Source organism: Balaenoptera musculus, chromosome 2, assembly GCF_009873245.2.
Source record: "Balaenoptera musculus isolate JJ_BM4_2016_0621 chromosome 2, mBalMus1.pri.v3, whole genome shotgun sequence".
NCBI lineage: Eukaryota > Metazoa > Chordata > Mammalia > Artiodactyla > Balaenopteridae > Balaenoptera > Balaenoptera musculus.
In genome coordinates this window covers 82,313,127-82,327,836 of record NC_045786.1, presented here as the reverse complement: position 1 = coordinate 82,327,836, position 14,710 = coordinate 82,313,127, and the positions used below count along the sequence as shown (strand labels likewise).

The following is a 14,710-nucleotide window of genomic DNA, read 5'->3' as shown; positions in this document are numbered from 1 at the left end:
TAAAATTCTCTAACTTTATTCATAGGAGAAGCAGAACTTATGAGCTCTCACCATTTAAATATTATTCATTGTGTAGCTAGTATATGCCAGGTATTTCTTCTATTGATACATAATCTTACTTATTCCTCCTAATGATAACTCTATCAGGAATTCAATTTACAGATGAAATTGAAGCTTAGAGGTTAAGTAAGTTGCCTGTGAATCACATATGCAGTTAAATTCCAAAGCCACCTTCTATCCAGAGGCAGGTAGTCTTAAGAATTTAAAGCATTCGTATTTCTGGGGTCATTTAGTATAGGTGCCAAATATCCATACAAGTCTAAATAGCCCTGAGATGATCACATGTAGTTTTTTTATGTTTCCTATAATGTAACACACTGAAGGAAAGTTAAGATTGCATTCATTGTATGGACCTTTTAAAAGTAGGCAAAATGTGTGATTTATTCTGGAATAAATTTTATTTAAATTATCACACTTTTAAGTTTTTACTTTACTGTAGTTATTTTTAAAATCTTTAAAATTAAAGTGAATTTTTAAAAGCATCTATGAGAAGTTCTAAGAGGATATAAAATGAATTTTGCACTCCTGAATATTGCTCTGTATGAAATTCTATAATCACTTCATTCTCTTTAATATGTTAGTGATTTTAGATCACGACCACTTTCAAGGTAGCCAAAATCATAAGAGATTTAAATAAAAGGATAATGTTCACAAGAGGCCATGGTGTGTGTACACTAATGACCCAACATCTTATACTTGGCCATGTATTATGAACCAGTGCTTCATAATCCACTGTGATTGACATCTCTTCCCCACCACTGATTCATCAAAGTTTCTTAGTTCTTTACCTTTAGAGTTAGGAAATCCCACATGGGCCCTGCCGCCTTTAATTTTAAGTGTCTAATTTGACAATAAAATCAAATAAACTTTTCAGAGCCTCATTTTTTTTTTCTCTCTTTTTACATTTGCAGTCTGATGGATTTGCTTGTATTAGCTAGTGATAGGTAGGTTTATGTTGGGGGAGAGTTAAAGTTTTGTTTCACTTCTGATTTTAATAATTTTACAGCCTGTTAAGATTAAAGGACAACCAGAAAGTGGAATTCTAAAGACTGGAACTTTTAGAGAGAATACAGAAGACACTGAAAGAAATAAAGTAAGCAACAGTTCATTGGATAGGAAAAAAAACATGGATTATAACCATGTGGTTATCTCTACCATATCATCCTCCTCCATCTTAAGATCTTCTCTCTGAGGGAATCTTTGCTATCTTCGGTAGCATTTTTTTGCTTGTTTTTACATGATGGATCCACTTACATGCTAAAGGGAATAGTTCCTTATCTTCCTATTTAAAGTATGATGGTATGTTCTATTCATTTTATGAAATTAAAAGATACTTAGGCCTTATAGTATGATCAAGCAATTCTACTTCTGGATATATACCCAAAAGAATTGAAAGCAGACTCTCAAAGAGATATTTATACACCCATGTTCATAGAGTATTATTCATAATGGCCAAAGGATGGAAGCAACTCAAGTATACACTAACAGATGAATCTATAAAAAATGTGGTATGTACATACAATGGAATATTATTCAGCTATAAAAAAAGAAATTCTGACATGGATGAACCTTGATGACATTACGCTAAGTGAAATAAACCAGTCACAAGAGGACAAATGTTCTTTGATTCTGTTTATATAGGGTACCTAGAATGGTTAAATTCATAGAGACAGGAAGTAGAGTGGTGGTTGCCAGGGACCTGGGGGTTGGGAGAAGTTGGGAGTTGTTTAAATGGGTACAGAGTTTTAGTTTTGCAAGATGAAGAGAGTTCTGGAGAGTGGTTGCACAACAGTGTGAATATACTTAATGCCACTTACCTATACACTTAAAAATGTTCAAAATGGTAAATTTTACGTTATATTTCATCACAATTTTAAAAATATTTAGGCCTTTTATAAGATGTCTTTGCCTTTGTTTTTATTTAAGAGTTTTCTTGAGGTATAATTTGCATACCATAAAAGTAATCCATTTTTAGTGTACAGTTCAGTGATTTCAGTTCAGAGTTGTGAAACAGTTTTTATTAACACAATCCAATTTTAGGACATTTCCATCACACCAAAAAGATCTCTGTGCCCAGCTATAGTCACTCCCCATTCCAGGCAACCATGAATCTAATCTTTGTCTCCACAGATTTGCCTCTTCTAGGCATTTCATACAAATAATATATATATAGTCTTTTGTATATTTCTTCTTTCACCTACCGTAATTTTTTGACATTCATCTATATTGTACCACGTATCAGTAGTTTATTCCTTTTGTTGCTGAGTAGTATTCCATTGTGTGGATATACCACATTTGATGGACATTGGATTGCTTCTGCTTTGGGGCTGTTATGAATAATGCTGCTATGAACATTTGCATATAAGTGTCTTTGTATGGAAATGTATTTTCATTTCTTTTGGGTTGACACCTAGAAGTGAAATTGTCTTTGTGTTTCTGTTTTTTTGTTTTTTGGGGTTTTTTGGTGAAGTCCAATTTATTATTTTTTCTTTTCTTCTTTTATAAATTTATTTTTTTCTTTTTTTCTTTTTGGCTGCATTGGGTCTTTGTTGCTGTGCACGGGCTTTCTCGAGTTGCAGAGAGCAGGGGCTGCTCTTCATTGCAGTGGGCGGGCTTCTCATTGCAGTGGCTTCTCTTGTTGCGGAGCACAGGCTCTAGGGCACACGGGCTTCAGTAGTTGTGGCACGCGGACTCAGTAGTTGTGGCTCACGGGCTCTAGAGCTCAGGCTCAATAGTTGTGGCACATGGGCTTAGTTGCTCTGCGACATGTGGGATCTTCCGGGACCAGGGCCCGAACCTGTGTCCCCTGCATTGGCAGGTGGATTCTTAACCACTGCGCCACCAGGGAAGCCTGTGTTTCTGTTTTTCTAGAGAAACTTTTACAAGTCACCGTTATTATAGGCTTGTGCACACACACTCCTTCCCCTTGCTGGGATAATTTTAGGACTTTAAGAAAACATATAAATGGAATATTACTCAGCCATAAAAAGAAATGAAATTGAGTTATTTGTAGTGAGGTGGATGGACCTAGTGTCTGTCAATACAGAGTGAAATAAGTCAGAAAGAGAAAAACAAATACTGTATGCTAATGCATATATATGGAATCTAAAAAAAGAAAAAATGGTACTGATGAACCTAGTTGCAGGGCAGGAATAAAGAGGTAGACATAGAGAATGGACTTGAGGACTTGGGGTGGGAGGGGGAAGCTGGGGTGAAGTGAGAGTAGCATCGACATATATACACTACCAAATGTAAAATAGTTGGCTGGTGGGAAGCAGCAGTATAGCACAGGGAGATCGGCTTGGTGCTTTGCGATGACCTAGAGGGGTGGGATAGGGAGAATGGGAGGGGGATATGGGGACATGTGTATGCATATGGCTGATTCGCTTCGTTGTGCAACAGAAACTAACACAGTATTGTGAACCAATTATACTCCAATGAAGATCTATTTAAAAAAAGAAAAAAAAAACATGTATAGTTCTTCATCTTTGAACTTGTTTTAAAAAATACTAAGGGCAGCAACACAAGGCTTTTTGGTTGTTTGGTACAAGTAGCTTAAGTTTGTATGTGGCAAAATGTAATTTAAAAATCTTTTACTTTTTTGTTGTTTTTTTTTTAAACTAGTCTCGAGAGCCTTTGACAAGAGCACGAAGTGAAGAAATGGGGAGGATCGTACCAGGACTGCCTTCAGGCTGGGCCAAGGTAAAATTCAAAATTAGCACAGAAATAAATTACATGGTCACTGTTTTTTTAAAAAACAAAACATGTATTTGTTTATTCTGCATCTTCTCTAATGCAGAGTCGATTCTGTCTCTTCATTATAAAGGACATAGCTCATTTCCCTAATTACAGCAGGGTTAGATTTTTCGATATCCATTCTGGGATGCTGGCTACCGTATATGAACATACTGGCATTTGTCATTGAGAAACAGTGTATCACTTTAAAACCTAAAGTTCTTTGAAAGTTTAATTATAGAAGTGATTATCACCATTTTATTCAAATTATTTTAATGCACAAGTAAATTTAGCAGTGAAATACTTTTGAGTGATTTTTTCGTCGTTGTTCACTCAATGTTCATCATTTTTTGACCTGTCTTTTTTTTTCCCCCATGTAAGTTTCTTGACCCTATCACTGGAACTTTTCGTTACTATCATTCGCCCACCAACACTGTTCATATGTATCCACCGGAAATGGCTCCTTCATCTGCACCTCCTTCCACCCCTCCAACTCATAAAGCCAAGCCACAGATTCCTGCCGAGCGGGATAGAGAACCATCCAAACTGAAGCGCTCCTACTCCTCCCCAGATATAACCCAGGCCATTCAAGAGGAGGAGAAGAGGAGGCCGGCAATAACTCCAACAGTTAATCGGGAAAACAAGTGAGTTGATCCTGACTCCTAGAAACAGAATCATCTGCTGCATTTGAAAACTTCTACTCTAAACATACCAGTTTATTAATATCACGGCATCAGAAAATCCTGTGGATGGCTATCCCAGCCTTTATTTACTAAAGAGGGAAAAGAGAAATAAATGGATTAAATGTCCTTGGTTTTTCTCCCAAGTGCTAACTTAAATATATCACAGAGGATTATCATACGTAATAATGTAGATATAAAAGTATACACCTTGTTAAGTTTTAAGGCAGTGTGCCGTAGACTGCTTAGATGTGTTTTATAAACTTCCTGTGATCCCTGAATCTCCTTCTGAGGACCATAATTTATAGGATTATTGAGTATGTCTTGTTGCAGCTCTTAAATTCCAAACTTTTTTTTTTTTTAACTCAGCCAGTAATGTGGGAGCAAACTTATATAGTATTAAAATAATGAGCATTTTAGTGTGTATCAGCTTCTAATCCGTATTCTGCTTCCTTTTCCTTCATTGCATTTCTGTTACTCTGTTCACAAGTGGTGATCAATAGGTGATTCATTTAGGTTTCCCCAAAACAGTATCTCATTTAGATGTATTCCTGGCTTTATCCCTTATTGAATACTCTAATGCTCCTAGCTTATGATTGATAGGATTATGAGAAGATAGTTTGCTAGTCTATTTACCACTTCTGATCATTAATTTTGGGGGATGTAGGATAGATGGAAGTGAAAATAAATGGATTTTTCTATTTGTTAAATACACTCTCTAAATTGCTAAGGAATTCTAACTAGGCTGTCTTTTTGGCCTCTTCAGAATCACCTCTGCAAAAAGTAGTTAATATATTTTCCTCATGAGAACCTTCCCTGCCAGGTAGGACTTACCTGGAGGAGATTTTGTAAAATCGGTAAATCTAGTTATAGATTTTAGGGCTCACTATTAAAGCTGGTGAGGTGTAATTCCTTCTTGAATTATCATTCTTATGAAAGTTTGTTAATTTGAGTTTTAAAAACTACAGCATATGCAGTTCATGTATTTTTTTATCTGTGTTGAACAGAGAAATAGCACGTGAGTACATACACCTGAGCCATGTGTAAAGAAAAGGTGGTTGAAATATAATCTGTTCTCAGTATTCCTTTTAGAGGTGGAAATATACTTAGGATCAATAATAAAAGAAAGACTTATCAATTAGGAGTTTTCTTAATGCTGTAGCTGTCGTAGAAGTTCCAGATATAAATCAAATACACTAAGTAACAAAAGTCTTGGAGGCATTCTCTAGTCTAGTGCTGTCCAGTAGACATGTTGATAGAAACGTTCTGTATCTGTGAAGATAGAAATGTTCTGTATCTGTGCTGTCCAGTATGGTAGTGGCTATTTTGAATTGTGGCTAGTGTAACTAAAAAGCTAAATTTTAAATTTTATCTTAAATTTATATAGCCACCTGTGGCTAGTGGCTACTACCATGTTTGTCAGCACAGCTCTAGACTTTAGGTTATAGTACCCAAATAACCTCTGCCTGCTTGATAATACACTCCACAGTACCATATATATATACACACACACACACAAACACACACACATATATATACACATACACTTTTTTTTTTTTTTTTGATTCCTTATTTGGCATTCTGGTTGAATACAACATTTGGTAATGCTAAACTTCCTGGGATCATTTAAAGAAGTTTGAAAGAGCCTTCTCTACTAGAAGACTCTACCTGTTCATGAGAAGCCAGAGAAGCTATCTCAGGGTACCTGTAAAAAACCATGGATTCACATAAGAGGTTAAAGGTGTTTGTTTCATGGGAGGGTCACAGAGTATAACCAGTGTTAACCTAGATACTAAATGTGCTGTAAGACCCATTACCTTATGAGCTAACTTAGTAACTATTTGCAAGATTACTGTATACTCTGGTACAGATGCTGGAGTTTACTGCCCTTTGTAGTGTGAACCTTCATTTCAGGTGCTGTGCATTTTAAGGTATCTTGTACACTTTTTTCTTCCTTAGGCCAACAAGCTACCCTAAAACTGAGATCACAAGGCTTTCTGCTTCTCAGATTCGGAACCTCAATCCTGTTTTTGGAGGATCTGGACCTGCTCTCACCGGACTACGTAATTTAGGAAATACTTGTTACATGAACTCGATACTGCAGTGCCTATGTAATACTCCACATCTGGCTGATTATTTCAACCGCAACTGTTATCAGGATGATATTAATAGGTAAAGAAATATCATACTTTTTTTTTTTTTTTTTTTTTTTTTATTATAAATTTTTATTTATTTATTTATATTTTTGGCTGTGTTGGGTCTTCGTTGCTGCACGTGGATTTCTCTAGTTGCGGTGAGTGGGGGCTACTCTTTGCTGCAGTGCGCAGGCTTCTTGTTGCGGTGCTTCTCTTGTTGCAGAGCACAGGCTCTAGGCACACAGGCTTCAGTAGTTGTGGCACACAGGCTCTAGAGTGCAGGCTTAGTAGTTGTGGTGCACAGACTTAGTTGCTCCGCTGCATGTGGGATCTTCCCAGACCAGGGCTTGAACCCGTGTCCCCTGCATTGGCAGGCAGATTCTTAACGACTGCACCACCAGGGAAGCCCAAGAAATATCATACTTTTTGCAGTACAGTATTAAAAGGGTGATCTAACCACACTTCCTTACCAGCCAGTTGCAGAGATGTCAAATTAGGAAAGAGGAAAATATTCTTAAGGACAGTGTAGAAATTGCCAGGACATGGAAGCAACCTAAGTGTCCATCGACAGATGAATGGATAAACAAGATGTGGCACATATATACAATGGAATATTACTCAGCCATAAAAAGAAATGAAATTGAGTTATTTGTAGTGAGGTGGATGGACCTAGAGACTGTCATACAGAGTGAAGTAAGTCAGAAAGAGAAAAACAAATACTGTATGCTAACACATATATATGGAATCTAAAAAAAAAAAAAAGGTTCTGAAGAACCTAGGGGCAGGACAGGAATAAAGACACAGACGCAGAGAATGGACTTGAGGACACGGGGACGGGGAAGGGTAAGCTGGGACGAAGTGAGGGAGTGGCATGGAGTTATATATACTACCAACTGTAAAATAGATAGCTAGTGGAAAGCAGCTGCATAGCACAAGGAGATCAGCTCAGTGCTTTGTGACCACCTAGAGGAGTGGGATAGGGAGGGGTGGGCGGGAGGGAGACACAAGAGGGAGGAGATATGGGGATATATGTATATGTATAGCTGATTCACTTTGTTATAAAGCAGAAACTGACACACCATTGTAAAGCAATTATACTCCAATAAAGATGTTTAAAAAAAAAAAAAAGAACAGTGTAGAGAAAAGCCTCCTCTAATTGGTAAAGAACAGACAGGAAAGGAACAGTACAAGAAGGTGGAACCTCACTGTCATAAACTGGAGCCTGTTGATAAGGAATAGGAGACCGTGCAGGGCTGGCAGCCAAAAGGAAGCAAGTTGGAGGGGTGTAATCAAAGTAAGATTCAGATAGGTATTTGGTAATAAACCTGTGAATAAGTATTTTAGTGTAGGGTCACATATTACAGTATGTGAATAGTTTAATGTAGATGTCAAGAACCCACTGTACCTTGGCTCTTTATAATTCCTGTATTGCTTTTTTGTAACTTTAATTTTATTTGCAAAGGTCAAATTTGTTGGGGCATAAAGGTGAAGTGGCGGAAGAATTTGGCATAATCATGAAAGCCCTGTGGACAGGACAGTACAGGTATATCAGTCCGAAAGACTTTAAAATCACTATTGGGAAGATCAATGACCAGTTTGCAGGATACAGCCAGCAAGATTCACAAGAACTGCTTCTGTTCCTAATGGATGGTCTCCATGAAGATCTTAATAAAGTAAGAAATTTTTCTAAGTTGCAAAGGCCCCTTAGGGTTGCTTAACATTGTACTCATTTTTATAGCAATTTAAAATTATAGTTGGTGATTGTTCGGTGCTAATTTATTGAAACCTAGTGACTGTACTATGGCATGGAACTTTAAAACAAATATATCTGATAGGTCTAATATTTGAAAGGAAGTATATGCAATTTGTATTTACTTATGAAAATGTTAACAGGTTGTATTACTGCAAGAAGTTTGTAAATGTTGTAAATTTGTAAAAATAGTTGTCAGAGATGCTGTGTTTGTGACCCACATGACCAAATGATTGATGTGAAAAGTTATTACTGAGGCATCTTTGTCTGTGTACGGTGGCTTCTTTTTAGCACCAAGCTGTCCTCTTTCAGATACCTTTGGGGTCACCTTTCTTACCAGCGACCATATACATACACAAATAGACACACACACTTATCTATGTATATGTATGTGTGTGAATATATGTATGTTGTGTGTGTCTATATGTGTATATGTGTGTGACGGTAGAAAGATAGATAGATAGAATGTATCCATCCATGAGACTAGGACAGCAAAATAACATCTGTCTAGTTGTAGCCCTAACTCCCAGCTATATGTGGAATGTCTTTTCAAAACCAGACTTTTCAGCTCTTTAAATAAAAATTTGTTAAGAAATTGCAACAAGTTACATCCTTTTGATAAAGTGAGTTTTGGTATTTTAGGAGGTTTTTTTGGCTAGAATTTTTTTGTAGCACTTGATGAGATTAGAATTCCTTTCTGAAAAGAACAAGAAGTGTTTCTAAATCTGCAGTGTTTGTATTTAATATACTCTTTCAATTTTATATTTAAATGTTGACTTTGAGATATTAATATAGAGTCTAAATCTTATTTCCAGGCTGATAATCGGAAGAGACATAAAGAAGAAAATAATGATCATCTCGATGACTTTAAAGCTGCAGAACATGCTTGGCAGAAGCACAAGCAGCTCAATGAATCTATCATTGTTGCCCTTTTTCAGGGTCAATTCAAATCCACAGTACAGTGCCTCACCTGCCACAAAAAGTCTAGGACATTTGAGGCTTTCATGTATCTGTCTCTACCACTAGCATCTACAAGTAAATGTACATTACAGGTAAGTTTAGGATTGAGAGAAAATGATTTGTTGAAGAAAAATTCTGTTCATATGCACATAGAGGTGTACTTTATTCAGTAATTTATTTCTCTTGTTTGCCCCATAAACATTTTATAGGTTAAAACTAAAACAAAAATTTTGTTTTAATTAGGTCTCTGTAGATTAGGAAAAAAACAGCATTTTTTAAAAGAAATTTTCCTTTTTAAAAGATATTTTCCTATAAAATATTCTTTTAGAGTTAATAATTTTTTTTAAGTTTGTATTTATTGAAGAAGTTTTAAAAGTTAATTTGGAAAATTGTATGTTGACTTTAACTTAGGTACAGTTTTTATAGGAATTTGCTCTACATGGGTATATCAAATAAATATGTTTTGCAGGCAACAGCGGTGTGATTTAGAGAGCTTGTTGACACCCTTTAGTGTTGGCCTCCTGTTAGTCAGAACTTCCTGAGCCACCAGGTAGAAGTTGTTCCTCGGTGCTCTCAGGGCATGCAGGACTTCTTCCCTCCACTATAGGCAGCACCACCACTCGCCACACTCTCTGTCACTGTCAGCTCCCATCTGGGTCTGCATTCCTCACTAGATCATAAACTTTGTGGGGGCAGGAACTGTTTTGTAATAGTTTACTGTTGTATTCCTCATGCCTGGCAGAGTAACTTATTGAATAGATGCTCAGGGATACTGTGTTGAAAATATTAACAAGTATCTACTACTTGTTTTTGCCTCCAGGATTGCCTTAGATTGTTTTCCAAAGAAGAAAAACTCACAGATAACAACAGGTTTTACTGCAGTCATTGCAGAGCTCGACGGGATTCGCTAAAAAAGATAGAAATCTGGAAGTTGCCACCTGTACTTTTAGTGCATCTGAAACGGTAAAAGGGACACATTTTTCTAAGTGTTTAGTACTTTTTAGATGAAGGACTTCTAAGTCTTTTATTCTAAACACTTTGTTGTACTACCTGCTTAGGATGTATAACAAAGGAAGATTATCTGGTTAGGGTATCTCTAGGGAAACTAGGCAGAAATAATGAGATTCTAGTTCACCTTAGTGTTTGTAATAACAGGGCAAAGTGACAGCATCACTCTTTCATATAATTCTGTCTTTAAAAATCTGTGAAACTAGCGGGGAGGGATAGATTGGGAGTTTGAAATTGACACGTACACACTGCTATATTTAAAATGGATAACCAAGAGAATTCCTTGGTTGCCCAGTGGTTAGGACTCTGCACTTTCACTGCCAAGGGTGTGGGTTCAGTGCCTGGTTGGGGAATTAAGATCCTACAAGCCATGCAGCACAGCCAAAAAAATTAAAAATAAAAAATAAATAAAATAGATAACCACAGGGAGCTCTGCTCAATATTCCATAATAACCTAAATGGGAAAAGAATTTGAAAAAGGATAGATACATGTATATGTATAACTGAATCACTTTGCTGTACACCCAAAGCTAACACACGTTGTTAATCAATGATACTCCAATATAAAAAAAAAAAAAAAAAAATCAGTGAAACTAAATTATTACATTTCAAATATGAAAATTTTAAATCATTACAAAGCATTCAGTGAAACTGTATAAAAATAATGTTATACAATATAACTCTAACACACTATTAGATAAAATTTGTCATACAAACAATAAAGTAAACATAAAAAAGAATACTGTGCTGAAAATGAAATATATGAGTTTTTTAAAAGTGTAATTTTTAAAGATAAAACATTAAGGATGCCATTGTAGAGTACAGACATATTTTTGCCCAGATTTTTCCAGCCAATGAAAAAGATCTGGACCTATAGCAGTAGAAGAATAATGGCGAGAGAGTTGTAAAACATGTGCCAGGTCTTTTGCTCTGATTCTTTGTCTTTATGGTATCCATCTGTGGAGTGATAACTTCAAGTCATTTTTTGGAAAAACTTTAAAAGGAAGTTTCATCTGCTTATTGAGAGCTCTAATTTTTGTTTCAAAGAAAGCATTTATTTTTAATTTTTTGTTTCATCTTATATTATTGGAGATTCTTAGGCAGTTATTTATGTTAATTTCCACATTGATATGTTCAAATTCCTCTTGTGTAAATTTTCTAACAAAAGCTTATTATATCAGTTGTCCTTTTCTGCTTCTTGCAGATTGTGGAGGTATAAACATTCTATAAATGATTACACATTTGTTCTGTTAAAATTTTTAATGCTGTGTATTACTCTTGGAGAATATCTAAAAGTATAAATGGTTCAGAGTTCATTTTTTTAAAAATAATTCTGAAATAACCATATTACACTAACCAAAATACCAGTATTTTGGTGTTTAAAGAAGCAGAATATGTCAGGATAATGGAATGCCATTATTTCAGTCACTAGTTTATGTGCTTGCAATTACCAGCTCTAGTGTCCCCAAAAGTACAAGCTTAAATCTAGAGCAGCTCTCCTCTGTCATTCCTCTGTTCTTTTGTGGTGATTAGCATTATAAATGGGGGTTTTCATAACTTTTTACCTTTGTAGAAGACTAATCTAACAGCTTTAGCTGGTCTAGGGATTAAGGGACCAAGGTATGGCCCTGCCTCTACCACTCTAGCTGTTTGACCTGGGGTTAGACATTTAACTCATTATTGATGGGGGATTTTTGCAGAAACTAACGCCTGCAGCTGGTGATTTGTTATGTAAATGAATATTGAAATGCCTACGGTCAATAAGGTTCAGGTAACAAAAGACGTATTAATACGTCTCTGGTCAATAATGTGTTAATATCTGTGTACGTCAGTTTCATCATTTGTAAAACAAATGACACCAAGTACAGCAAGTCCCCTACATAGGAACGAGTTCTGTTCTGAGAGTGCGTTTGTAAGTCCAATTCATTCGTTAAGTCCAACAAAGTTAGCCTAGGTACCCACCTAACTCCGCTATATAGTACTGTACTGTAATAGGTGTATAATACTTTTCACACAAATAATACATAAAAAACAAACAAACACAAAAAATAAAACATTTTTAATCTTACAGTGTAGTACCTTGAAAAGTATAGTAGTACAGTACAACAGCTGGCATACAGGGGCACATTTACATCTTTGAAAGTTCACAACTTGAAGATTCGTATGTAGGGGACTTACGTTATCTTTTTCTTCTTCTTTTTTTCTCTTCTTTTTTTCTTTTTTTTTCTTTTTTGGCCGTGCCACGCGGCATGTGGGATCTTAGTTCCCTGACCAGGGATCGAACCCACGCCCCCTACATTGGAAGCGCCGAGTCTTAACCTCTGGACCACCAGGGAAGTTCGAAACCAGGTGTCTTTAACAGGTCCCTCCACTATTAAAATTCTGATTGTGTGTTTGAAATGGATTTTATGGTCCTGTCTAAAAATCTGGATTGTTAATGAATGAATTAGGGTTCATTCTGATGTCTTTCTTTGGTCTGTCAGTGTAATTGCTGTAATGTTATGCTCTACAGTTTTTCCTACGATGGCAGATGGAAGCAAAAATTACAGACATCTGTGGACTTCCCATTAGAAAATCTTGACTTGTCACAGTATGTTATTGGTCCAAAGAACAATTTGAGGAAATATAACTTGTTTTCTGTTTCGGTAAGTATCTCGTTAAACTAAATACGTTTTTTTTCGAAGCAAACGAAAAAACCAAGTTTCAAGTGGTTCCTTACCTCATAGGAAAGTAAGAACAACATAAGTCTTTGAAATTATTGACATATTTTAAATAATTCAATTTGATTTGATTTTCTGTCTTGTTTGGCACAGAATCACTATGGTGGGCTGGATGGAGGCCACTACACTGCCTATTGTAAAAATGCAGCAAGACAGCGGTGGTTTAAATTTGATGATCATGAAGTTTCTGATATTTCCGTTTCTTCTGTGAAATCTTCAGCAGCTTATATCCTCTTTTATACGTCATTGGGACCACGAGTAACTGATGTAGCCACATAAGGAGAAGTAGGTTATAAGCTAGTTATCTTTTAACAGGCTGAGCAACACAACTCTTGAAATGCTTAAAGATTCTGGATAGCTATAGCTGGCCATTTAAAGGAATTCTAGGACAGTGAGAGTTGTGTTACTATACCATATACTTCAGGTCAGTGCTATTATCAGAAAACTGACCAAGAACATTTAACAAGAAGTATTGCAGTAAGCAAGCATTCCTTACAGGTACCATTTATTTCAAAACAACTTTTTTAGTTTACTCCAAAGTTAAAATAATTAGCTAAGCATAATTATTCTACTGGTCTAAAAACCATTGTATCCTGTATTTTCCTTTTTACTGTTATGGCCTTTTCACATTTCTAAATCCCAGCTTGATCTATGAATACTCTAGAATGATGTAAAACAGATAGGAATGTATGTGTATATATTTATTGCACACTTGCACATCAAATCAATGTACATAGTATAATATGTGGTCCTTTTGTGAAGCCTAGAACTCAGAGGATTGCTTTTTTTTTTTTTTCCTTTCCTTTTGGCCTATTCTGAGTAATTGCAGTGCTTTCTTAGGGAAATGACAGGGCAAAGCTATTTTTCTGTTGGCTTTGGGCTGTATTTGTGCACTAAATCTTTATTCTAAAAAAATAAATGGAAACTTTTCTTTAATTTTTTAAATGAGAATTTTCATTTACACCTACATTAAAATCTTAATGAGAAAAATAATTTAAAACCCTGTAAGTGTTCTGTCTTTAATTTTATATTATTAAACATAGAACAGTAGAATTATAGATTTTATACATACACTCTTTATACCACTACAATGACTTAAAATTTAATACACTTATTCCTTTGCATCACTTGATTCCACTCGTCCTTCACCTTGACCCTGAACTGCATATAGCACTTATGATTCAGAGTTGGGAGTCAGAGTAAGATATAAATAACTTAATGCCCAGACTCATTCTATCAAGAATAGTAGAATTCTTAGGATTAAGATAAAAAGAGAAGAGTCAGACATGACTGCAAAGTGAACTGCATTATAAACCACATCTTTACAAAGTGATGTATTAAAAGGGATAGAGGAGCTTAGAATTTATCATTTACCTCAGGGACTTAGTTGTTATAGTTAAAGTCAATATATAACACTCCATATAAAGACACGATTCTAAAGGTGCTTCTGAAAGATGTCACCATTAGTGGACTCCCAGGAAGAAGATGAAAGGATGGTGTTGAATTGTGAAACTGACAACTTTTCATGTTCTACAATTAGAGAGATTATAGTTTCTTGCCTAAATTATCTGAACAATTAAATATTTTCAAATCACATTCCTAACCTCACAGAGCCACTTGAACAAAAGCTATTTTGGTTTAGCTCCATGAAGTATCTTTGGA

The 14,710-nt window shown here is 35.7% G+C and overlaps 1 protein-coding gene across 1 annotated transcript in view; it reads left to right on the top strand.

Moving 5' to 3' along the window:
• Window positions 1–13,984, top strand: part of USP8 (ubiquitin specific peptidase 8) — a 59,090-nt gene extending 45,106 nt beyond the window's left edge. Inside the window, exons 12-19 of the mRNA XM_036843187.1 lie at window positions 3,685–3,762; window positions 4,177–4,439; window positions 6,435–6,647; window positions 8,073–8,283; window positions 9,176–9,412; window positions 10,141–10,283; window positions 12,841–12,973; window positions 13,142–13,984. Coding sequence (XP_036699082.1) covers window positions 3,685–3,762; window positions 4,177–4,439; window positions 6,435–6,647; window positions 8,073–8,283; window positions 9,176–9,412; window positions 10,141–10,283; window positions 12,841–12,973; window positions 13,142–13,327 — 1,464 coding nt within the window. The 3' untranslated portion in view covers window positions 13,328–13,984. The remainder of the gene's footprint in view (window positions 1–3,684; window positions 3,763–4,176; window positions 4,440–6,434; window positions 6,648–8,072; window positions 8,284–9,175; window positions 9,413–10,140; window positions 10,284–12,840; window positions 12,974–13,141) is intronic.
• Window positions 13,985–14,710: the final 726 nt, after the last annotated feature.